The sequence below is a fragment of the Ambystoma mexicanum genome, chromosome 7p, assembly GCF_040938575.1.
Source record: "Ambystoma mexicanum isolate Mex_15411 chromosome 7p, UKY_AmexF1_1, whole genome shotgun sequence".
Lineage (NCBI taxonomy): Eukaryota > Metazoa > Chordata > Amphibia > Caudata > Ambystomatidae > Ambystoma > Ambystoma mexicanum.
Window position 1 is genome coordinate 449864183 of NC_090939.1, and position 27062 is coordinate 449891244.

Consider the following 27062-nt stretch of genomic DNA (forward strand, 5'->3'; position numbering starts at 1 on the left):
TTACACAATTAAAGTCCCCACCCATTATTACCTCCCCAACCATAAATTCCGCAAAGACCTTTGAAAAAGATTAAACAAAGGCACTCTGCCATGCCCCTCGTTTGGGGCACAGATCGATGCCAGGGCAACTTTACAATTCTTTAGTAATGCCATAAGCAACAAATATCTTTCATCTCCATCCATCCATCCATCTGAATATCCAAGACTCGTATGGGGGTCCCTTTGCAGATCGAAATGGCGACTTCATGTTTTTTAGAACCACTACTTGTAAAATAGGCACTGGGATACATTCTATTACATAATCGTGGTTCATCTTTTGGGAGTAAGTGGGTTTTTCTGAAGAAATATAATCCCTGCGCCTTGAGACACCAACCTATGGAGAAATGGCTTTACTGTGATCAGTGAATTAAGACCCTGAGCGCGTAAACATTTGGAGGTCAAGAGTCGCCATTTATAACCCGGTGTGAAAGGCACCATTCTCTCTCCAAACTCAAACAGTAACCTTGCATAATGCGCACACATAGCTTCTCATTGCGTTAGTATGACTCCATTGTAAAACTAAAGCTTGCAAACTCAACAAGTTAAATAAAATAATACTGCTCAAAATAAATGATAGCATAAGAAAAATCCCATTTTCCCTGCCTTAGTGATGGGCCTCCCTCAACCCGGCAGTGATGTCAACATGCGTCGGGAGTCAATCACCAGGGACAGCCCCAGCAGGCCCTCCAGCCCCAACCATTTGCTGTAACAAATACCATTCCCCTAAGAACATATTTAACTGCCACTGGAGAGAGTGCCCCCGCACCGACTATGTGCATGGTCCCCTTAGCAGAAATCAACAGAGAAGAGACTTGAGGTCACGTTTAGGAGCAGTCGGACCCTTCAACATTTGTCCCTAGGATTTGGCATAGCTTTGTTTTTCACTGAAAATCTTGTATCCACATGTCTGCCTTTCAGTTTCCTGGGGAATTGAGGGTCCTCCTCCACCCCTGACTCTCAGGGACTATCTGAGTCCCATTGGTCTCCCGCCTGTGGGCCAGTGGTTGTCCCTCCAACAGCTCTGCTGCCTCACTCTATGTCGTGATTGCATAATGCTTGTTTTGGTATTCAAACAGCAGTTTACATGGGAAGCCCCATCCATCGCGTACCTTATACTCTATTAACCAATTTGTCACCAAGTTGAGCTGGCGCCTCTTGGTGAGTGTGCGTGTGGAAAGATCCTGAAAGAGGGTGACTGTTGCTCCCCGAAATTCGATAGATCCTTTATTTCTAGCTGCCAGCAGAACCTCCACCTTCTGCTGAAAAATATGCACCCTCGACAAGACATCTGGCGTTACGTCTCTGGTGGAAGGCCAAATAGACACTATGTGTCCTATACAGGACTAGATCAGAACGGACTGCAAGGCTGATAAGGGAACAAAATATACTCTGCATATACTCTTCTAGGTCTTGATCTTTTATCTGGCAAGGGACTCCACACACTTGAATGTTATTTCTCTGGGAACGATTTTCCATATCTTCTTGTTTCATCCACACAAGCTCCAGCTGTTCCTCAAGCCAGAACATTTGATTCAAGAGTTCAGCTTGATCATGAGCCTGTTCGCATACCATTGTTACCATGTCATCCAGCGTAGATTCTAAAGCAAGTTCATGGTTGTTAAGGTAAGCTATAGATGTAGACAGCTTATCACCAGAAGTGTGAATTTCCTGCTTAATTTCAGTCAGCAGACAGAAGTGATCATGTTTGGTGGCAGTGACGTCATTGCCATCACCCTCAGCCCGGCAGTAGTGAATCTGTGCCGTCAACATCTGAGGTTACTTAGGCTTCACTTCATGTGCTGTTAGCATAGTTTTTATATCCCCCGATTTGGTGGCAGTTTTAGACATCTACCCATTATACTGAATTTCCTGCTATGCTTGTGTTCAAAACTCAGTAAGGCTGGAATGAGCTTCAATAAATTTGAGGGACAAAAACGTGGGCCAATGGAGCTTTTAGATACATTTTATAAGAGCACCTACCTGGCGCGCTTTATAATTGTGGACACAAGCACAGATTCTAGGAACCCCACAGAGACTGAGCCTCATTGCACATGCCATGCCATTCACCTGACCACCTGAAGATATTAACAAGGCTTCCTCCGTGGCTTCAAGTGCACTGGCGTACCTCAGAATACACTTCAGTTCTCTGTGCAGCTCTGTTCCCGATTTGTTATACTAAGGTGATTTTCGGAGGTGCTCACTCCTCTGATCGCCTTTGGCCTCTCTGATTCAGAGGAAGAAGTGAGTGGTTCAATATTCCCATCCGTGGGGCAAGCCAGTGACGCTGCTCTCCGTCCCTGCCATGCCCACAGCACAGCTGTCCGTGCATGTGGTGTGTCCATATGGTTGACAGCCACAAGCAGTGACACACTGCAAGAATCGTGGTTCCTGTATCTTCAGAGGGGCTCAAACGCTGAAGCCATGGGCACAACCGTGGCACGTGACCACCCTCCGCTCCCTTCTGCATCCACTGCAACTTCACGGATGATGGGTGCCATTTTGGTGTTGTCGAGACTGGACGCCAGGCCGCCGAGCACTTCCCACTTCACGGAGTACAATCTGATCACTGTGGGGCTCTTCAGCTGCAATTCTGGTGCACAACTGTACCGCTGCTTATCCCCATCTCTGGGGAGGGGGGAAATCATTTATGCTAGACTGGTGGATAGGGGTCGGCAGGGCTTTTTCCATCAGAGCCTATGGGCAATGCAACTGCATACTTTTCGGCTTGGCCATGACCCCCCTTTCTTGATTTTTAATAATACATGATATAATTAACTCTGTTTCTGAAAAAGAGGTCTATTAACCAGACGCAAGTTTTATATTACTCCATGTTGAAAAGTATATTGCAAGCATGTACATCTCTTTAGCCTATCTACTGACACTACTCAGCAGCGGCCTTGCAGATTGGCAACATAGCAGTGACAAAGTTGCATGTGCATTCTTGACAACAGCCTGATGGAACCTAAAGCTCTATTAGCCATGGTCTGCCTTTAGACAGGGCAACACTGGTCCGGAGCTATGTAATTGTGCACTTCCAGAGCCTGGTGGCAGATTCAATGAGCCTGTTTAGTGTTGACATGGTGGTCTCTGGCAATCTACAACTATACTGACCAAAACCAATTGGTGTCCTATTAATGTCAGGTTGGTTGTTAGTGACTCATCTCACTGCCAGGGAGTTTTGTGCATCAGTGTCTAGGACTGGGTTTCACCCAAAACAACCTTTTTGGTCGAGCCCAAGAAACACCCCCAGTTGATCTTCTCCAGAAGAAAGGAATTTGCCCAGAGTGTGAGCTGGGAACTGGTGTTTCAAAGGTAAGCCCTGTCAGGACAATGAAGAGCTCACACCAGGGTCATAATTAAGGAACCCTTTGATGCAGTGCAGGCAAGAGAGAGGGTAGAGTTAGAGTAGTTGGGCGAGTAACACCAGTCCACAGAAGGGTCTCACCATCTTGTATTCTCCCGCAGCTCTTACACTTACCGTGCCCACTTTCCACGTCCTGCAGCCAAAGCACTCGGGGAAGGCAAAAAACGGAAACAGCAACAGGACTGGACTCCTTACATAAAGTTAGATGGGGCTAATCTGCCATAGCTGAAAGCTTATTTAATGGGGTGAAACCACCCCCTTTGTTGGATATTCTTTGGACTACAGAAGGATGTCTCCTGGAAGTCGGTTCGTGGTACAGAGGTGAAGATCGGAGACTTCTACGAAAGGCACATGCCATTTCCCTCAACCATCCCAGAGGAACATTTGGGATGACCTGCGGGTAAGACAATGCGTACTGAAAGTTGAGACCACTGGTAAGCAGAAACCGGCTCACTGGATGAGACAGCCCCTGCAAGTGCTCTCTTGAAACCTTCCTCGACCGGGAAGTGCAGAACAAGAGTTGATCTTGCCTGTGTGAAGACCCTGGACATGGTCCTCAGTCAGAAGTTAAGAACCAGCTCTGAGCATAGTCTGCCCACTTTGATCCATTTCTGAGCTGGCTTGACTGCTCTGAGATGCTTTTTGAGCTGCTGCAAGCACGTGGAGGTGCTTTTGGCAGTCACTGATCTGCTGTCGACTCTACCCATTTCCTGCCTGAGCACCAGCCATTTCCAGGCCAATCAACATTGAAGAACCGTATCACATTGTTGGATCTCTTCGAGCCGACTCTACAGATTCCAGATACCGATGCAACCATTGCTTGCCTGTCATTCAGCCGATCACCGCTACATGGCTGCACTGCATCGCTGGATCATCTAGTGTCAATTAGATTGCCTCGATGCCTGCGATCCATTGGGAACATCTGACTCGAAATATCTCGATGTCAGTTCGACCCAATGTAAAGTACCTAGAATCCTGGCTCAAGCTCTTGAGCCACACGACAAGCCCAAGAGGTATTTGAAGTGGTTCTGTCCTCCAGCCTGCCTTAAAGGGTCTTAGTGACAAGTAGGACTCCACTATCTTTTTTAAAAGACATCTTCAATAAACTTGACTTTGTTGCTGACATCATTGCCTCCGTACCCCTGTCTTCAGACCCAGAGTGCACCTTTTCATTACAAGGATTGCATATTCTGTGCCTCCTCTCATTGATTGGGTAATAGAGTTTTTGATTAGTGTGTTTGTATGTTTAGTTTAATTAAAGTCTCCTATTTGTATATTGCCTTGGTTGGACATTAATTTATTTTGGTACTGCAATATTATCGTTGTATGATCTGCTTTTGTCTTAGCTTGCATCCCTCGCGAAGAGTATAGCCTGCCCTCAGACCACGTTACCCCAAAGGTGTTATACCCATTGGGCTGTGTCTATTTCACTGATAGGATTAGGATCACTGCTGATTTAGTTGTAGTGTGGAGGTGAGTAGGAGTTTTATTCACTACTCACCCCTTTACTCCTGCAGAGTAGTAGTCACTTCATAACACCCGTGCACTCAGGAAGGGATCTCACACAAAGGCAGTGCATTGACAGTATTCCAGGCTCTTAGGCTGACTGCAACCTGTAGTCCTGTGATACAAACATCCAGTGGCTAAAGATGGAAACCTCCTCACTCACACACTGACAAAATGAAAATGAAAATCATATTTTATTTATATCGCGCTCGTACACAAGTGTTTCAGAGCGTGACCAGGCAAAAAGGGACAAGGGATAGTCATTTGACCCCTCATGTCCTCGATACAAAGACAACCTCCATTTTGTGAAAATGGGGATGTGGTGAAAACAAACCCAGACAAGTAAGCTAGTTTTCACCAAGTGGAGCCATTTAACACGGAGCAAAAACCTACCAACAGCCCAGCCTCATGTGAGGGGACAATAATGCGAGGCAGACAACTGCTTGTAGGTTTCTCAACATGAAGCATTTTATTAGAACAAAAATATGCAAATAAATCCTCACTAAACCTACTCTATCAGGGAGTGCCCTACCTACTGTAATAAATGAGGGAATCACTCCTAACTTGCCCTCAGACTAAACAATTAAAACATGTAAAATAGAGATTCCAAGATGGCCACCGAGGGCAGAGCTGCGTGACCGTAGTGCTCTCATCCCCTGGGGCCTAATACAATGAAGATCGAGCAATTGCATCTTCCCAAGGCAGAGATACCTGTACAACAGCAGCAGGGGTGAAGCAGAGAAGCCCTGGACTACGGGTGACTTGTGGCAACTGTTCCGCATCCTGTATTCCTACAGAGACTGGAGTGTTGGCATACCGCCTCTGGGGTCGGTGCAGCCCGAGCAAAAAAACACGCCCGCAGATGCAGACTATGAGGAGATCTGCTGGAAAGCCAGGGAGCTGGGCGGCGTGAGGAGCAGGGTGTGAGGGGGGCGGTGCCATTGCTGGTCGGTCACCGGTGGTACCTAGTAGGAGGCGGGAGCTGGGGGCATTGGTGGCCCAACTCCCAGGGCGAGAGACTGCATGCAGAAGCAATTGGAGCAGCAATCCCGTGGGGCACAGCTCCTCCCGGGAACAACCAACACCGGGAAAGTAGGGCCCCGTTCCCTGGAGGGAGAGGCAGCAGTGCAGGTAGAGCGCACAGGAACGAAGCATACACATGGTGAGCAGCATGAGAGTGCAGTGGGCCCCCACCCAGTACCCTGAAGGGAAGACCCGGGGAAGGCCTGCAGTGCTGCAATGAGGGCAGTTGAGACCCACTAGAGGCCGACTTTGGTTGGACCACCGGAAGCAGGCATCCCCACCCAATATACCCTGAGCTTGGCGCAAGGCAAGGTCGGCAGTGCGCAGGAAGCAGCTCAAGCACCTGAGACCCGGAGCAGAGGTGGCCCTAGCCTCCCATCGTTAATTGGCAGAGCGGCAGGGGCAGATTAGGAGGCCAGAGAGCCCACCCCCTCCCGGGCCCAGGGAGGCTTGACCACAGTGCCGGGGACCAGGAGGAGTGATGCCCGTGGGGGGGGGAGAGTGGCCCAAAGAGGCGGATAACGGTTGGCCCACATGTGCTGGGGCAGAGGGGAGCATCATATTTCAGCAACCGGCAAAGGGCAGGTGCACAAAGAGGTGGTGGTGCAAGGAGGTCTCTACGTCCCTGGAACAGTTGCCAACGGAGGCCCAATGAGAGCAATAAGGCACCTAGGAGAGGAGGAGGGGACTGGGCTTCCCTCCAGTAGACCTTGCCTCATAAATGTCCAAGAACAAAGGAAAGGAATTGCAAGCAGCCCCCAACTTGGCGGAAAAATTTGAGGAGGGCAACTTGCAAAGACTCTGGCGTAAGGACAGAGATACTCCAACTGGGGGGCACCAGGGGCTCTTGGCAGAAGAGGAGCTTGGAGATATGGCGGGGTCCACGAAAGAGCAGGTGGTTAACCAGGAGGCCCTCTGCCAGTGCTTTCAGGACTTTGGGGACAAGATACCAGAGACCATTCAATCGCATCTGAGCTTGATGCAAGCAGAACTCTCCCAGTCGTTGTAGAAAGTGATGGGGGATATAACGAAATTGGAGGAGGGGATCGATGCAGCAAAGGCCACCATGCAGGAGATCACAGAGGACAGCAGGAAGATCAACGAGCTTGTAGATCAGCTGGCAAGGGCCACACAGAACCTTGAGCTTCAGAGCGAAGACCTAGAGAATCGCTGTTAGGGAGAATTCTCCGTTTAGGCTGAATTTCCTAACCTAGTGAGTCCCCCAGCAGCTTTGCTGGATTTCTGGAGTTTGTTTTTTTCTCCTGCCAAGAGTGAGACTCTTTTTCTCCTACTCTTGGACATGATTTATGGTGTTCCTTTGACTGTTAATGTGTTTTATGGGATTTTACTCCATAGGGTCTCATGTGTTTTTAATATGTATGTTACACAGCACTCTCCGTGCAGTGACACAGGGGTGTCATAGTGTCACCCCACCATAGACTCCATACCCTGGGACTGACTACTGTCTCCCAGGGCATGTAAAGTCACCATTGGCTTTACTAGTCCCAAATTATGAACAAAAACCAGTACAAACCATCATATTGTGGACGTACTGGTCGGGGCAATTCGATTGCCCCGGGGTCTGTTAGTGGAGGGGGCACGTCTCCGTCCCCCCTGATCGATTTTGGCTGGTGGCAGTGGATACTACTTTTTATATTCGACCGCGAATATATCCCTATGGGGTTTTCCCATTGTTCGAGGCTACCAACTTTAATTATTTAATTCTCATAGCCTCGAACATACTGCTGGTTTATTTATTTAATATTAATTCGCCGGTTGGTATTTCTTGCCAGGACTCGATTCTAAAATGGCGTTTGTGTTCCCTTCTGTGACTCCAACCCAAGTCGAGCCCTTTGTTCCACTTTTTGGCGTGCTGCTCCACAGAAGCCTCCAAAAGTGGTGCCACTCTGTCTGGGTACCACAGGGGGTGTGGGAGGGGGTTTAGGCACCCTGGACTGAGTTACCTTGGTAACTCAAGTCGCACTCTTGTGTGATTGGCCCAAGTGGTGAGCCGGCAGGCTCACCACTTAGCATGTTTGATTGACAGCTAGGCTGAGTGAATGGGGGTGTGCTGCAGAAAAGCAGGGCTTTGGGGACTGGAACTTCAGAAGTCGCCACAGGACCTGAGAATCCGACGAGGGAGAAGCTGAGCCGACCTGCTACGACCACCCCACCGGTGGAGCCCTGCGGAAACGACTCACCATTTCCCGACCACAGAAGAGAAGATCTCCCTGCTGGAGAGTCTTCTTCCCCTGACTGGTGGGCACAACCAGTTTACCTTCTTTTCCTCGCATCCCACCACGGGCAATTGTGGTCGAATTGCCGGTGCCAAGCACCCCGGCAACCGGATAGCCACTTACCACTGGACTGCGATCTAAAGGACCGCTCCTTTTAACTGAGAACTCTGCGGCTGGTTTCTTCCCTGGCAGTGCAACGGACTCATGTCTTCCTCCCCGACGAGATCCTCTCTTCCCCCGGACGAAGCACCTACTTGCATCTGCTGCCAGGAGCAACTGCCCCCGCTGGAGTATTCTCACCACTTTAAGGTACCGTGTCCGCCAGGCCTCCCTTTCTAAAGACTGCTACAAGGTAATAATAATAATCCCTTAACCTTCTGGACTGGGCTGGCCGCCTTGACCATCTAACTGGTCCCTTTCTTTTGGTCCAACTCTTCCTGAACCTTTGAGACTTTTGTGCACTTTTCAACCGTGTGACCTTGGACACATTTCGTTCTGATCCTCTTAAAGTGGATCCGGCCTTCTGAACTCTAACTTCACGGTTTGACTCTGCCTTCCTCTCTTGCTGTGTTCTTGTGAAAGTGTTGGGATCTGTTTCAATTTGTATTTTGCTTTTCTCTCCCTTTTACAAACGAATTATTAGAGTGCCATCTGCGTTAAGCGATCACCGCTGTCTGAAAATAAGTGGGGCTTTACTTAAGCCTTGTCTAATATTCTTTTAAGGGAGTGTATATCTTTTAGTGACCGTGTTTTTGAACGGCTTAATATTAGTGTTTTATTAGATGTGGTTTTAAATAAATACTTATATCTCTTTTACACCAAGCTCTGGTCAGTGTTTGCTTGTTCTACTGTGTTCTTTTGACCTATTGTGAATGCTCTGTATACTGCCTAACTCTTCTTGAGGGAAGTCTGACTGCTCAGCCACAGCTACCAAGTGAATCTGTGTGGTACAGACTGCTACCAAGTGGGTTTACTGCCAAACACCTGTAGTCTTAAATCTTTTGCAGTGGTCCCAGGGGGAACTGCACAGGTTTCTGCCTAACAATCGCTTGAGAAGATCCAACATTAGGATAAAAGGCCTTGCTGAGGTGGTGGTGGAAAAGGATCTATGGGTGATGGCACAGCATGCGTTTGTGGGCCTGCTGGAGGTGGAAGATTAGTCGGGGATAGAACTGGACCACATTCACAGACTGGGGCCTGTGAGAGAAGAGCCGAGCGCCAGACCCAGGGATGTAGTGGTGGCCCTGCATCAATATGGGCAGAAGGAGGAGGTGCTGGTGGCAGCCAGGAGGGCTGGGTCGATCAATTACAACAGCTTGGAACTCCAGATATTCCAGGATTTACCCCAGGCCACCTTGGTGAAGCGAAGGCTGATGGGTCCGGTGGTGTGCCCCCTGGTGCGAGCGTTGTGATATATGTTACAAATGGACCATTCCCTTTGGTCTATTATTTGAATGGGAAAGGAAACAGCATCAATCAATCAGGCATTTAGAACACACACTGTCACCAAAGGCATCATGGCGCCGCACAGATACCGAGAAATAGACATCAAGGTACGCAAACAGGTGGGTTTTTAATCTACTTTTAAACAGCTCAAAGTAATGATTGCACCGTAACGCCGCTGGCAGTGAGTTCCAAAGTTTTGGGCCAGCAATGGAAAATGCTCTGCCGCCCACTCGTTCTTTACAGTAACTGGGTAACTTCAGTAATCCTGCATCGTTGGATTGGAGCAAACGCCCCGGACAGCAACTTTGATGTTTGTCTTGGATAGCCCAACAGCGCTTCTCGCTCAAGGCCCGGTGAATAATACACAGGGTCTTGAACTGGATCCGCATTGTAACCGGTAACCACTGGAGGGCTGATGGCCAAAAGGAATATCCTTAACAAGGCGAACAGCCGCATTTTGTAAGACCTGCAAACGGTGAATCAAGTATGCCGGTTTAGACAGATAAATGGCATTACAATAATCGAGAGTGCCATTAAGGCAGGCTGCGACCACCTGCGCGTAAAGGTACTCGTGGATGAATGGAGGAACTTTCCAGAGCTGCTTCAATTTAAGGAAACCCAGACAACAAGCAATGTTGATCTGGGTCTCCATATTTAAGGAAGAAGATATTTTTATCCCTAGGTACTTGAGCACACCCACCAGGGTCAGCAAAGGGCCCAGTGACAGAGGCCAGGAATCTGAGGTACAATTTTCAGAGGACCCAACAAGGCCAATAATTAAGTGCTCGGACTTCTCGCCATTAAGCTTGAGCCAGTTGGCCTCCATCCAACTCCTAACAGCCTCAAGGCATGACCTCAATTGAGCAGCGGTCCCTGCACGGTCCAGGTCCATCCTAATCAGAATTTGGGTGTCATCTGCGTAGGATATGAACTGGAAACCAAAAGACTGAACGAGTGTGGGCAAGGGCTGAACGTACACATTAAAAAGCAGGAGCGGGGACAGGGCTGGGCTGCGTGGAAGCCTGCAGGTGACAGCTAAAGGAAGCGACTTGTAAGGAGAAAGAGACACCATTTGCACCCGCGAAGTCAGAAAAGCACAGAACCAGTCTAAAACCGGTCCTGCAATCCCTGCACACTAACCTAGAAACAAGAATCCCATAGTCAATGGTGTCAAAGGCAACAGACAGGTCCAATAAAATAAGTCCTGCCATGCCGCCTCTGTCCTTGATCAAAGCTAGATCATCCAATACAGCAACCAGGACGAATTCCGTTCCCACCCAAGGACGGAAGCCCAACTGGCAGGGTTCCAAAATGTCCTGACCCTCAACAAAAGTTCTTAACTGGTGGGTAACAACTGATTCCATAACCTTCATTAGGAACAGAAGTAAAGATATTGGACGATAATTGGAAAAAACTGATGAGTCCCAAGAAGGTTTCTTCAATAACGGAATCACCAAAGCCTGCTTCTCACCCTCGCCGTATTTTCCAAACCCTCTCTCGTCTTCTCTTCCCACCTACCCCTGACCCTTCAGCCTTTTCCAGCCTTTCTCCTTCTGACTTTGCAAACTTCTCCTCCAAGATTTCTTTCTCTTTGTCAAAAAATCAACTGCTCTTCCTACTCCTCCCCTTCCCCCTCCCTATTCCCCCCTCAACCTGCATGTCTGACTTCTCGCCTGTCACCCCTTCTGATGTGTCCATTCTCCTGTCCAAAGCCCACCCCACGTCTGCTCCAACTGACCCTCTCCCCTCCCCCTTTTTATCCCTAAGATCTACCCTCTTCTTATTCCCCACTTAACTTCCTTCTTCAACACCTGCCTTTCCTCAGCTACCTTCCCCTCTGCATTCAAGCATGCCACTATCATACCGATTCTGAAGAAACCTTCTGCTGATCCCCTTCGTACCTCTAACTTCCGTCCAATCTCTCTTCTCCCATTCCTCTCTACTACTTGAACGCCTTGCCTATTCCCATCTCTCTACCTTTGTCACCAATCTTTCTCTCCTACTTCCCTCTCAATCTGGCCTCCGACCTAAACACTCTCCTGAAACGGCCCTCACTTACATCCTTAACTCCCTTCTCTCCGCTCGATACTCTAAGCAATCCTCTGTCCTTATTCTTCTTGACCTTTCTGCTGCTTTTGACACTGTTGATCACTCCCTTCTTCTCAACACTCTTTCTTCCTTTGGTTTCAAAGGCTCTGTTCTTAACTGGCTCTCCTCTTACCTCTCCATCCGCTCATTCGCTATCTCCTGGGGCGGCCGTTCCTCGCCTACTCTGCCTTTGGAATATGGCGTACCCCAAGGTTCGGTTCTTGGCCCTTTCCTATTATCACTCTACACCTCTCTCCTTGACCCTGTTATTGCTTCATTTGGTATTTCTCACCATTTCTATGCAGATGACACCCAGCTCTTCCTTTCCCTCACTTCCTTCTATTCCGATCTCCACCTTAAACTCTCTTCCTGTCTTACTGCCATTAAAAACTGGATGTCATCCTGCTTTCTTTCCCTCAATACTGATAAGACTGAAGTCATATTTTTTCCCCCTTTAATTCTATTCCCCCTCCAATTCTCTTCCCCCTCCCTCTCCCTCTCCTCCACCTTTCATTCACTCTCCCCCTCTAATCTTCCTATCTCTGCCCACGCTTGCAATCTAGGCATTCACTTTGACTCCTCCCTCTCCTTTTCCCACCATATTTCTCTTACCTCTCGCGCCTGTCGCTACCACCTCTTTAATATTCGCAAAGTCCGCACCTCTCTCACTTTCCATGCTACTAAATTTTTAATCTCCTGTCTTATCTTATCTCGTCTCTTCTACTGCTCCTCTTTACTCTTTGGACTACCTGCTTCTCACCTCGCCCCCTCAAATCCATCTACCATTCTGCTGTCCGTAACCTCTGTCTCCTTGCCTCCCGAGACTCCATTTCTACTTCGCTTTCCTCCCTTGGCTGGCTTCCCTTTCACTCCCAACTTAAATTTCACTTCCTCTGTCTAGTCTTTAAATCTCTCCATGACCTTGCTCCCCCTTATCGCTCCTCTCTCCTCTCTTTCTACACTCCTCGCCGCTCCCTTCGTTCAGCTGACCACTTCCTTCTCACTGTTCTTCCTTCGTCGTGTGCCCCCTCCCATTTCTGCTCCTTTCAGCTCCTATCCCCCCTGCACTGGAACTCCTTACCTCTCTCAATCCGCTCTATACCTACCTTCTCCTCCTTCCGCACTTCCCTGAAATCTCTCCTTCTCCATTCCCCGCCATGAAACCTTCCCTTCCTCTCCTTCCCTCGAATCTTCCCTATGATCCTCTACCTTCCCCCAACTCTCCCCCATTCTCGCCCTTATACCCCTTCTGTTTCCCTCCTCCGTCCCTTCATCACCCTTCCCCCTTCCCTCACAGTTTAGTTGCTCTACTTACTGTTTTGTTGATTTGATTCATAATTGTAAATTGCTTCTACTGTTATAATGTTATATGTATCCAATTGTTAAAATGTAAAGCGTTTTGGATTAAAGCGCTATATAAACACAATAAATACTAATACAAATACAGTATTTCTCAAAGGATGGAAAAGTGCCATTTATCCTTTTAGCAGACAAGGTTTATTGTCATTTTCATCATAAGGCATAAATGTGGCACATGTGGGTTGGGGTAAATGGGGAGGCAACAGGGAGGTAACTCACATAGGTTCACTAGGACAAGGTATTTTAGGTCAACCACGAAAAGAGTAGAGGATTACAGTAATATCAAAGGAACTGCCTCTGCATTGTCTCCCTTTATTGAAGGAATTGCAGGTCTCTAAACCAATCCTGCACATATCTTGGTAGGTAGTTGCCAACTGGTAGTTTGGGAATTATAGAAGGAGTTTTTCTAATATGTTTTTCATTAGCATCTCAGTGCATACTCTCATATATTCTCAAGAAATGTGGGTACAGCAAGATTTAAGAAAAAACAAGTTCTAGTGTCATTCTTGCTTCTGTATTCAGTATACTTTCTACCTCCAGTTATTGTGTGCTGTGTGAGTGATGAATACAGTTGTGCCATCATACTCCTCTTCGCCATCACAGAGACCTGCACTAACCAGTCAGGAAAACAACAATGCAGGCAATCATGGAATTGATAGACCATATACTCTCTCCATAGCACCATTAAAGGAATCTTTCCAATATCCGACAAGAAGAAGAATTAGTGAAGGACTTCACAAGCAGTAAAGGACCTTATTAAACTATGTACATGAACAGTAGAGGGACAATGAGGTGTGTGAGCAGACCATGAATGAATGGAAGGATGCCTTGATGTGTCCACAAGAAGTGACAATATGTACACGGTCGAGTTTAGTATGAAGTAAAGTGCTATATAAAATCTATTTTCTCAAGATAAATTGTACAACATCAGATGTAGAGACCCTTCATATTGTGATGTATAGGCACTCATACAAATATTACCCACATGTTCTGGCAGTGTCCCAGGATTCAAAGTATTTTGTGTCAGAGATCAGGCATACTCTGTATAGGGTGCTATGGAGCCCTTGAGGCCTCCCAAACAAGCCATGATGAGTATTTAGCTGGAAGTAGGAGGGGCGTGGCCTGGGCTCATGGAGGGAAGGCAGGTCCTGGCGAGCTCCGTCCGATGACTACAGGGATCCTTCAAAAATTGCAGCTGCATGCAATCCCAGAATGTATAATTCCCACCAGAACAGTTGAAGCGCTTCTCCACGGCGCGGCGAAGGACTGGGTGAAAATCAGCGAAGGCTACGCGCTACACAGAGCCACGAAACACCGACCCCCTGGCCTGCAAGATGGTGGCCTAAGATAAGAACAGCGACACACAGAGCGAAGGGGGAGGGGCGAGCCAACGCTGAAAGACCCTGAGAAGGCGTAGTGAGAGCGGACACCTCCCGGGCACTGTAAGACCCTGCCGGGCCAACTGCCACCGGGTTCCAGTGCGGGCAGAACTGCAGCATTGGGGATCCCGCAGGCGAACGAGAGCGCCTGAGACCGCAGGTAGCGGAACCGAAAAGCAATAGGAGGCTGCTCGGAACAAGGAAGGCTGCCCTGCGGGACCCGCACTGCGGTCGAGACCCGCTGCGGGGGAATTGCTACTACTACTACAGCAGACATCGGGAGGTGAGCACCGTCACATCAATGACGGTCGACGCCCACACCCCAGACGAAGAGGCAAACATGGCTGGGTGGCGGAGAGCTGGGGGAGGCGGAGGAGGGAACTGTGAGGAGTAGCGAAGGCCCCACTGGGAGCACGGGCGGACCCAATCTGGGTCGATGCTCAGAGGCGGGGTCTTACGCCGCCCCCACGCGGAAGACTCCGTCATCCGGAGGCCCCGGGATGGGGTACGCAGCACTGGGAGCACGCTGAGACTGCCGGGATAGGCGCACCGAAAGATCAGACCCTGAATCTGGACACGAGCCTCTACGGAGGGGGCCGAATAGGACGGCGATAGGCTCCCGTGGACAAGCAAGCAGGGCTGCCAGTGACTTCCTCCCGCCACGCCATACGGGGCTGGGAAACGAGTGCTGGGGTCTAGAGCACTGGGGCGGCGGGAGAGCCTGTCAAGCCCACTGCGCATACTTGGACACTGATCAGGACACATAAACGGGGCAAGGACGCACTGGGTGAACCATTGCTGGAGAGCTGGACTCCGGCAGCAGGCAGGGCTTAGGAGGCAGCTGCTGGGGCACCACTGCTGCCGGAGCACCGCTGCGTTACGCATAGACGCTTGAACTAGCGGGGAACGGGGCGAGACCCCCAGCGAGAACCGCCACTGCGCAGGCAGACCAGTTGGGCTACTGGGAGCCCTCTCGGGATGCCACCAACACGATAACGTGCCAGGCTGCACTAGAAGATGTCCCCCCCCTAAAAACAAAAACAAGACAACCATCATGGACTCATTTGCAACTATGAGGCCCAAACTGCCCCAGAACGGAGCTGCTGCAGGGGATGAGGCGCCTCCCCCCAATGAGGCGCCCCAAGACACACAAGTCCTCCAAGCCATAGCGGCGCTCAGGTCATTCATTGAGGAGAAAATAGAAGAGGTCAAGTCCGACTCACACCTGATGCGCCAAGACGCCCGTAAACTGACAAAAAGGGTGACCACAGCTGAGACAAGCCTACAAAGCAATGTGGAAAACACCTCGGAGCTACAAGCAAAGGTCCAGAGGCTTGAAATGAGAATAGCCCAACTGGAAGCACGCTCGGAGGATGCGGAAGGGCACGCCCGTCGCAGAAACATTTGCATACTAGGGGTACCGGAAGACATGGAGGGGTCGAACCCAACTGACTTTGTGGAGACCCTACTTCTGCAGGAAATTGGGGCCGGGAAATTCACTCAGGGATGTAACGCTCACCTGATTCCCGTAGAGGCGCCGGTCTTGACTGGGCATATACCGTATCTTCAAAGGTGATGTGTAACACACGGCTGGCTCTTTGGGCTGGACCTCTGTGCACTGTATGTCTGACTCGAAGGGTAAGATGTCTGCAGATAGAAAATATGGGATTAAGGAACTGGGTTATTGAATGTCTCTCTCTTCTTCCCTTTCTCTTCTCCTGTAGAACCCCAAAGGTTAACGCTCTCACCTTAGGTAAGTGAACGCTGTGCTCTCCATCTGCCTCGGGGCAGGGTGCTGTAACCAGTTTCTTCACTGGATAAGGGGAGCAGGCCTCTTGACTTCAGAGGACTGCTGTCCGTCGTTTACTGCACGAACGGTAAGTTTCGAGTAATTCTAATGTCTTTAAAGTCTTTAGTAATGATGTTTCTTGTTTTGCAGGGTTCCGGCGATGGCGGATGACGGGCTGAAGTGAGTTGAAGATGGAGCCCGTGTGATGAATAGAAGCGCCTGGAAGCACGTAAGTAAGCGCTTGTTGCCTGCTTCACGATGCGCTCTAACTGTCTTTTTATTTTGCAGGTACAAGTTCGGAGCGGCTGCAGGGTGCCGGAATACCCACTGGGTTAGATGTGGAAAGGAGTAATGGCACGTGAGTATTAAAGTTCCCCAATGTCTTTAAACGCACCTTGTTTTGTCTTTCAGATGCGGGATGCAGCGCCGAAGGCCTCCGGAGCGTGCGAAGAGTTGGTAAGCTTTTGTCTTTCAGATGCCGGAATGCAGTGTGAAGACCTCCGGAGCGCACGAAGAGTAGGTAAGCCTTTGTCTTTCAGATGCCGGAATGCAGCGCGAGGCGTTGGTGACAGCCGATGGACCAGGTAAGTGAAGAGCTGTCACTGAAGACCGTAATGCTAACCTGTTCTTTCTTGTCTTTATAGGTGTTGCTGAAGACTGGATTGAGGATGGTAAGCCTTTTTCCTTAGGCCCAGGATCAGATGCAGAAGACACGATGAGCGTTCTGCTGCAGAGGATGCAGAATAACGCAAAGCAAGATTCATCCATCGGGTGTGGTTTAAATAGCCTCCTGTAGTGCTTAGATGTCTCCTTCCACAGCCACGCCTAGGTAAGAAAAGAGTTCCTGCTTTCCAGAAGAGTTCCAGTGTTCTGAATCTAGGGAGTGGCTCCTGCCCCACCCAACAGGAAAAGTAGTTCCAAACAGAAGAGGATCAGAGGCTCAACTGGCAGGCAAGTAAGCAGCATGGTCTGCTGCAGGTAAGTCCACCCAAGCATTATGAGCCCGGCGCTTCCAGCGCTGGGACTGGGCATATTTATGAGCCTGGTGCCACTGGCGCAAGGACTGGGTCCAAAAGGTCCCAATTGGGACTGGTTGGCACTCGGAACCTGGGTTATGGATCTGCTTCCAAGGGAGTTGGGAAAACCCTGACCTTTTGGAAGCAGAGATCATGACAGGGATTTTCCGTCGAACGAGCACACAGATCTCTGCAGAAACCCCCCCGCCAGGATAATATCTGCGCCCAATAATTGCTAAAATCTTAAATTTCCGGGATAGGGAGACGATCCTAAGATACTCTAGGGAAGGTGGGGAGATCACACGGAACAACTCAAAGATAGTGATGTATCCCGACTACACTCCTGCGGTGCAACAGGCCAGAAACTCCTTTGTGCTAATAAAAGCAAAGCTGCGAAAGCTCAACCTCAAGTACATGTTGCTCTACCCTTCGCGCTTGAAGGTCATCTACAATGGAAAAGCGTCATTCCTAGAGACTCCCGCTGCAGCAAATTTGTGGCTGGAGCACAATAACCTGGCTGACGAAACGGAACCAATGACCCAAACAGAAGCTGGGAGACGCAAACGGAAAAAGGGCCTAAACCAGGACTCCTTGTCGCAAGACAACACAAAGCTGAACGATGGACCTTAACCACCCATGCACTGATAGGGCCGCAAAACAGAAGCAGATAACATTGAAGATGCAAGTAATTAATGGCAGTGCAGCTACTACAAGTCCCGGATGGGGCTCCAGGAACCACACATGAGGCCTGATACCACCCACCACTACGAAACCTGTGTTGGCAGAATGCCGGCACACCACCCGCGCCCGACGAACCGGAAAGTTCCAGACGACGTGGGAACCTCTGAGCGTTGCAAGTTGGTAGCAACTGCTGGAGGCAGTTCATTGTTGACTGGTTCAGTTTTTTTATTCGTTGGAGTGAAAGTTAACACAGTTGAAAAGTCTCCAAACATGAATACAGACACCTCGGGAGGACTGGTGGAGGGGCCGGGCGGGAGCAGATGGCAAAAAGGGAAGGCACAGCACCGGAGCTCCGCGAGAGAAGCTACTAAGACCCGCGATGTGAAGCAAGAGAGACTTTGGGAACTCTTCTCTGAAATGACATGTAGGCAGGAATCAATGTCTTAACCTGGAACGTGCGCGGCTTGGGCTCCTACCTTCGCAGAAATAGAATCAGGTCGTACCTCCGGAGGAAGAGGTTTGGAATACCCCTACTACAAGAGACCCACTGCATGAAGGAGACAGAAGTGAAGCTGAAAGATCACTGGGGTGGACAGGGGTTTGGAGCCACCTACTCCAGATATGCGAGAAGGGTATTCATGTGGATTAATCCCCAACTTCCCTTCAGACTGCTCCAGATGGAGAAAGACACGGGTGGCCAGTTTGTGGTACTGAGGGGCCACATCGAACAGACAGAGGTATGCATTGTGAACTCTTCCAATACCAACATCCCTGCCCACCTGAACTCAATGTACGCTAAGATAGCACAACACAGGAACTGTGTCTTTATTTGGGGAGGAGACTAACTGCGTGCACAACCCGAATCTAGACAGATCCATGCCCCCCACAGGTGGCCCGACGGCAGCCACATCAGTATTTGGCGCTATGCTGGAAAGGCTGGAGCTGGTGGACTCCTGGCGCGAACTCCATCCCGGGGAGAGGGGATCCTCTTACTTCTCGTCCCCACACGGCCTTCCCACCAGACTCGACTACATTCTCATTGGAAAGGAACACGCATTCCAAGTACAAAAAGCCCAATACCTGGGGAGAACCATCTCCGATCACGCACCCCTCCTGGCCGAGTGGAACAATATGGGACCCAGGCCCCCTATACCCATGTGGAGAATGCCAACAGAAACTCTGGGAGATCAGGCCTTTAGGGAGGAACTACGGGACACCATTGAATCCTACATAGAGCTGAACATGGGAAGTGTAGACAAGGTGGGCACAGTGTGGGATGCACTGAAGGTAGCAATACGGGGAGAGATTATAGCAAAAGCGGGCGGGATTAGACGACACCTGAGGTTAGACCTGGAAGCCTGGTGGGAAAAGGAAATTGAGAGGCTAGAAGCCATCCCCACGGACGGAACTGGAGGGGAGGATGCCCTCAAACAGTTAAGAGAGGAATGTGGGGAGGCCTAGGGCAGACTATCCAAATTCGATTATACCACCAGAACTGCCAGGGCACATGTGGAAGCAGACAAACCAGGCCGCATGTTAGCCTGGCTTTGCAGGAAAGAGCACCCCAGACACCTAACCACAACACTAGTTGACGAAGAAGGCACGCTGCACCAAACACAATGTGGCATTAACAACGTCTTCAAATGTTTCTACACCAAGCTATACTCCCACAAAACCCAAATCCCCGCGAGGAGATCATAGACACGCTCGAAGAAATAGGGCTGCCCAAGCTGTCGCCTGCACATGGCACATGCGGAAGCATTGGACGCAGACATAGACATAGAAGACATAACGGAAGCGATCAAATTTCTAGCTACAGGCAAAACGCCTGGCAGCGATGGGCTCCCCTCAGAATTTTATAAGGCCTATGAATCGACTCTGGCGCCCATGCTGCACAAGGTCTTCCATGAAGCATTTGAACTCGGAGTCCTCCCTGAAAGCATGATAGAGGCACTAGTGGTGCCGATACTAAAAGCCAACAAACCCGCTGAGGAATGTGGCTCCTATCGCCCCCTCGCAATGTTAAATTACAATGTCAAAATCCTCACCATGATCCTGGCCACTAGATTGTCGAGAACCATAGGCCAAATAGTACACACTGACCGAAGTGGCTTTATACCGGGCCGAAACACCTCCCTCAACCTACGCAGGCTCCAACACATAATAGATCTGACCAACCAGGAAACAGGCTCATATGCACTGCTGTCACTGGATGCCATTAAGGCTTTTAATTCCATTTATTGGGAATTGCTGTTTATGGTCCTTGAAGGGTTTGGATTTGGTCACGGGTTCATTAGGTGGGTGAGAGTGCTATACACAAGGCCACGCGCCCGGCTGAAGACCGGGAAACATGCCTCTAAGGCATGGGACATAGAAAGGGGGACTAGGCAGGGTTGCCCACTGTCGCCCATGCTTTACATCCTGGGACTGGAACCATCGCAATCTTTTTCAGAAAACAATTCTTTGATGCAGGTATAAGGCTGGGGGGACAGGACCATATAATTTCACTATACGCAGACGATGTGCTCCTGTACATTAGGGACCCGCACCTAAACGTGCCAACCATATTAGAGGATAACTACTCCAAAGTTTCTGGGATACAATTTAGCAAACAAACATCATGCCTGTTCCCTCTGGCGCACCTCACGGGACAGACTGCTGCATGCCTCCCATCAGTGGGTATACAATAGCAAACTGAATCCTTCCGTTACCTGGGGGTAAACATCCTGTACACACCCACATTAATGCACGAGAGCAACACCAAGGCAGCGCTCCCCGCCCTGCGCAGATCGATTGAATTCTGGTCCAGGCTTCCCTTATCTGTGCTGGGGTGGGCATCAATCATTAAAATGATTGTCCTCCACAGAATTCTATATGGGTTCCAGAACGTACAATACTACATCAACACCGCCTTCTTCCGCCTGCTAGACACACTGCTGCGGGACTTCTTGTGGGGCAAAAAAAGGCACAGAATTGCGTTCACCACGCTAGTTTTACCACACAGGCAGGGAGGGATACAGCTGCCACACATGCAAAAATATTACCTAGCGGCACAACTCAGCCACGTAACCAAATGGCTGGCGGATGACACCACGTCGGAAACGCCATTGCTCAGGCAACTTATCTCTCCTATACAATTGAAGGAGCTAATCTGGGCCCCCCAACAGCTCCTACATAGGGCACCACTACTTGTTGAACTGGGCACGAAAATATGGCATAGGGCTAGAGCACTCTTGCGAATGAAACACCCATACTCACCGGAGGTCCCACTGCTGGCAGACCTATGCGCATCCAGTGCAGACCTGAGCAACATCAGACTGTGGGAGGGATTTGGGGTATACACCTGGGGAGACTTATACACAGGGGGCAACTTCCGGGAGTTTGATGCACTATGCGACGAGGAAGGCATGCCAGGCGGCCAGTTCTTGTGGTACCACAGGATCAGAGAGAAGGCTCGGACTAAGTGGGCGAACTGAGACAGACCCCCTCGTCATGCTCTTGTACAATCTGGGGGAAGGCGGCAGACCAGTGTCCCAAATCAACGGCCAACTGAATGATACCCCAAACCCTAAAAGTGACACACTACGGTCCAGGTAGGAGGAGGACTTGGGAATCGAGCTGACTGATAAGGAATGGGACAGGGCGCTCATCTACCCTAAGGAGGTGTCAAAGAACTCCAGGTTTCGCTTTATACAACTGAACGTATTGTACCGCACGTACCTAACCCCACACAGAATAGCAAAGTACAACAAGCAAACGTCACCCAGTTGCCCATGGTGTTGCAGCGAGGATGCAGACCTGCTCCACATGCTGTGGGCCTGTACAAAGGTACAGAACCTTTGGACAAGGGTAGAACACGCCTGCACAAGGGCGGGTGCGACAAGATACAAATGGTCACCCAGCACATGCTTACTGGGAATTTATCCTAGGCTTGCCAAATCTAAGCATACAATGAAACTCATGGACATGGCGTGCATGCTAGCTAAAAGAACTATAGCAATGGCCTGGAAGTGGCTGGCCGGCCGGCCCACAGTATAGCACATGGTACAGAGAGCTGGAACGATGGGTGGGTGCGGAAACCAAAGCCTGGGAGGACAGCGTAGCCAGATCCACAGACTGCATGAGCGGGGCTCTGGATGCATGGAAGGAACTAACCTGTACCATGTTCCACCCTTCAGATGATAAGCCCCCATGAACGCCTCGCGGACCCGCAACAACAACTCGCTGACTATGACCCTATCTGAACATTCATACCTTGGAGGGTCACACGAAGCCTGCTCTTGCCTCCCCTCCCCCCAGCATTGTCTTCCGAAGCTGAGATGGCTCACACCGACATGTACGGCTAGCACATGGAGAACGTTTTTGTTGTTTAATGTTGTTTCTGTATCTTTTCTCTTTTCTCTTCACTTTCTTCCTTTTCTCCCCCAAATTAAAAGCCGAAATGCATATGTATACATGACAACATGCCAATAAAGAAATTTACAAATAAATTAAGCTGGAAGTAGAAGCCTCCATGCGTGCTAAGCCTTTTCCAAGTTTTGGCAACGGTCTTGACCCAGAATGACATTGCTGCCAACTAGTATAACCAAAACCTTCCTTCTTATCAGACTTGGACATCGGGTATGGACAAAGTCATGCACACGGAGAAGACAGTATAAACTAGAAGAGAATGCATGCACAAAACTGGGAAACACTGGGGTGCCTGTGAGGAATATTCTAATTACCTTATATTGTAATGTTGGATATGGTAAGTGGGGTGCGGGATGTACAAGAGACCAAATGGAGGGGGACAAGGGTTGAACTGAGGAAACAAAGGATTTCTTAGATAATGGAGGAGTGATGGGGAGTATAACATATCCTTATGCTATGATCTTTCTAATTTCACAAATTGCTGGCATGGAAGTCGGTTTGAAAATGCATATTGTGTTTATTTCTGAAAATGCATAACATTTCTGGAAAAAATACTATGTATATGTGAGGGCCATGAAACAAATTCCTCTTGATGCAAAGCACTGGCTGAATATGTAGGACTCTACAAAGGTGAAGCTGTTGACATTGGTGCTAGCTAGCAACTCTACTTATGTATGGAAATATAATTCCAGAAAGCCTTGCTTCAGACGACAGTAATATTCATACATGTGAAAAACAAAGTGACTAGGTGGCAAACTCTTTCAGTTACAGAAAATGGTGCAGACCACTCTGGTTTAAGACTTTTACCTGCTCTTATATGGTTCAGCGATGCCAGCATTCGCAACATGAAAGAAGCAGGTACAGTGATAGTATTCCGGGTCTCTTCAAGCATCAACTCGTTACGAGTAATAATCTGTTAAACAGAAAAAATATAACTTGGAGGAGTGAAACTATCAGATTTAAAACAAGGTTTACTCTAGTGAAAGGTTTTTTCAAGGACTATACAAAAGGGACACGTAAAAACATTATTATACAAATGTGGAAAATATGATTTTTCTGAACAAATTAAATTAAGGGTTCCAAAATCCCAAACTTTAAGATTGATATATTTCGTGTGCGAATAGTATTATTTTTCAATTTCACAGAACAAGTGAACAGGCACAGACGGGAATTGAATTTTCTATTCAAAACCTGTTTTTACCAACAGAACAATTCACACTTGCCAATGAAAACTTTTCATGAACAATGTCACTTTGAAACACTATGACAACAGACAGAAAAGGTATTTATGTAACTGACTGGAATTATGAATTATTTGCAAATTTAAAACATTGAATTTATGATACTGACAAATGCCCAATTCAAATCTAATAAGCATGTTTAGGATTACATTTGAGATAAAACATAAGCAAGTATAGCCCCCAGGTGATGGTAAATGGGAATGTCTATGGTGCTGACCTGTACAGAACTGATGTGTTGCATTTCCTCTGGGGCATACTGCCCAAGCACGTGGACATTTTAAGAAAACGGGATTGTGTCTCCTGCTGGAGTGAATGGGCAAATACCAAAACCCCCGTAAAATATGTATCACAATAATGACAATATATCACAGAAATAAACACAGAACCAGGCAATTATTTAAACTTACTATTGTGATCTGTATATTGTAGGTAGTAAGGCAACATTGAGCTGGCATTTATTAACAAACATGTATGCACACCTATGACCAACCTCAACTCCTACATTGATATTGAGGATGGTGGAAATATGGTGCAGGAAAACTATCTTAATGTAGTTAACAGGAAAAGGCAGGACAGCTGCAGACAGCATTCAGACCGGAACTTTAGGTGTGCAGACATAATATAAGCATTTAGCATGGCCTTCGCTTCAACCAAACACCTATGTGTGTTGATTGCATGTCATGTTGGGGGATCACTAGAAAACCAAAGGCCAGGTAAAAGATCACAGTCTGGTGTATTTTCATCACACCAAGTGAAGGTCAGGGTCAGAATGAATAAGTAACACTCAGAGTCCTTTATCAAACCTCCTTGGACCGTGGTCCTCAGTCCACCCCTCTTCCACTCCTTGGCAGAAAACAGTCACTCAAATTTCTGGGATTCTTAGTGCCCCGTTCTTCTTTCTTGAACCTGTGACATCCTTAGATGCATCTAATAACTTAGAGGACCTCCTGGACTCTCGTACCAAATATCCCCATCTTGTAAGCTTTGGTCTTCCAATAGTGAGGCAGGGTTCGAAATTGAGGGGAGTTGGGAGCTATTTGGCTCCTGCTTGTAGCCTAGAAGAGCCTGGTTAGCTTCTTAGCAACCTCTACCAGGAGCTACTTGTGGCTCCCCAGGCCAACTGATGCAGAACAAACACACCTATAAGAATTTAACTGTGCGTTTGGGACGATATATAAATAAATACATTTATACAACATTTAAAGCATTAAGGGGTAATAAATAAAGAACAATATGATATTATGGCATCATACTAGCTCCTTGTCCAGCCGTGGTAGTTCCTGGTCACTGGTTAATGCTGGACACCCAGGAGCTGCTTAAGCTCCTGCTTAACTAATCTTAATTTTGATCCCTGGTGGGGGAAGGTGGTCAGGTGCTAGACAAAACAGCTTCGGGCTGGACACTGCGATAGGCTGTCAGGCCAAGAATCATTTTATGGCCTACGATCCAAAGGTCTGGTAGCAGGTGCAATTCAAAAGTTCCCAATCTTTCCGATGGACCAGAACAAAAGAAGTGTCCAAAAAGTCTTTCCAAGCCTTAACCAAAAGCAAATCCCCAAAGAAAATACAGCAAATGTCTTCCCTCTTCAAGAATGGTATCTATCCCTTTCCAGGAGTCGGAAGGAGGGAGAGGGAGTATTTTGTCCCAAAACATTTTTTTGGCCGCAAGCTTACCTGGACTGCACACTCCTGGCTCTTAGGCTGAAAGATGTTTTGGGGGTCAACCTGACCGTTGCTGCCCAAGTCTTTCCCTTGGGGTCCTCTTGGAGGGTAGTGTGGCAGGAGCTTCCCACCAGGTTGGGTGCAGGGTTGGTACGTGTGGGATACTCTGTTGCAGTATGTAGGGATCAGTGACCCTACTCTTTTATTTAATGCCCTTCTTCTCCCCTCAATGCTCTTTCACAGGCCCTGCACAGTCCAGCCTGAACATAAGCTGTCTTCCCTGATCCCAGTAGGCTTATTCCCCCTCCTGCCTCTACTCTCCCCTGAAGCAACAGGGTCATCCAGAACCACCGTAGCCTCACTAGCTATGTGGGCGGTATCTGTTGCCCAAGATAGTCCGGGTGTATCCCCCTCTCCAGTTGCTTAATCTCTTCCTCTGTCTACTAATGGTATTCCTTTTCCACCGACTGCCAACAATGATCTCCTCTCTGATGGCATCCCAAAATAATTTTCTCTCAACTCCAAGGCTTCTCCTCTCCACAACAAGTCTCTCCTCTTAAACCTTACCTCACCTATTTCAACCGAAGACAAACCTCCAATGTGGTCTTCTTCTCCTCTCTCATCTTTAAATTGACTCCCTTCCTGCTCTCTCATCCTTCTCCCAGATGGTATCTCTCTCATTCCTCTATGTTTTAATCTCTCCTTTAGTCTCAAGATCGCTTTCCGTTTTGATCTCTCCCTGTCTCACCATCTCTAACTGCTTCACTGATAAGATCTCCCTTCTTCACCACACAAATACGCTCTGCTCTCACCTTCCAGGTATTATCTCTCTTCTGTCCATTATCTTGCTCTTGCCTTTCCAACGTGATATCTGTCATCTGCAACTTCTCCCCCCCCCTCTTCTAGTTGTTAACTTGCTCATGAGCAAGATCTCACTAATCCTACTTCCCTATCCATTGTTTTCATCTCCAAGATGATACTTTTCTTTCCCTACTCTCAAACAATTTCTCCCTCTGTTTCCAAAAAAACAGACTCACCTTCCTGCTCCAAAATAGGCCACTCCTCTCCTCTAACGCAAATTCCCTTTTCTCTCCGAAGCAATCTGTATTCTTCTGCATCCTTAGCACACAACAGTATCTCCTCCTTCCTGTTCCCAGACCTCAGGTTCTGCTCCTTTGGGATTTCCAGGGTCTGCTTCTCTCCCAGCGGTTTACACAGGCTGACAGGAACGGCTAGACTTTAAATCATGGTCTCTCCTCTATTTGGATGGACCTTAAGGGCACTGGTTCCACCTGGGTTGTGTGAGATTAAATACACAAAGCCTGTGCTAACTTGCACAGGTCACAAATCTTCATAGTAAATCATACAAAATTCAGAATTCAGGGTTACAAATTGATAATAAGACTGTGTTGGAGGAGTTGGATAAACAGAGGCATATTACTGGTAAAAGATGTCTGGTGTGATGGTGAAGGGGAAATGCACACCTTTGAATTCTAACAAAGGAAGTTTGGCTTACAGAAACGGGAACAAAAGAGGTATAATTTGTTAAAAACATTCTTAGTTGAAAGTCGAGCTATGATGACCACTCCTCTGATTCAGAGACCTGAGAGGTGTGATTTTATTGTGGCTGCTCCTCATAAGGTGTCCAATTTTTTGAAACTCTTCCCGGGTTGAGAATCATTCAGTTGATTCTTGGGATAACTTGAGACTTGCATGGTGTAATGGGTTAGGAGTGGATTTATCCTTCAAAGAATGGGAAAACATATGGAGAGTTCCGATTAAAACGAAAGTGGACCTAAATTTACACTACATCCAACAGAGGA

General features: G+C 48.4%; 1 protein-coding gene across 6 annotated transcripts in view; it reads right to left on the bottom strand.

Moving 5' to 3' along the window:
- DCAF6 (DDB1 and CUL4 associated factor 6) overlaps positions 1-27062 on the bottom strand; it is a 2172363-nt gene that overhangs the window by 26509 nt on the left and 2118792 nt on the right. For all 6 annotated transcript variants that reach the window (XM_069636466.1, XM_069636467.1, XM_069636464.1 and 3 more), the window contains one exon: positions 23145-23250. In XM_069636466.1, coding sequence (XP_069492567.1) covers positions 23145-23250 — 106 coding nt within the window. The remainder of the gene's footprint in view (positions 1-23144; positions 23251-27062) is intronic.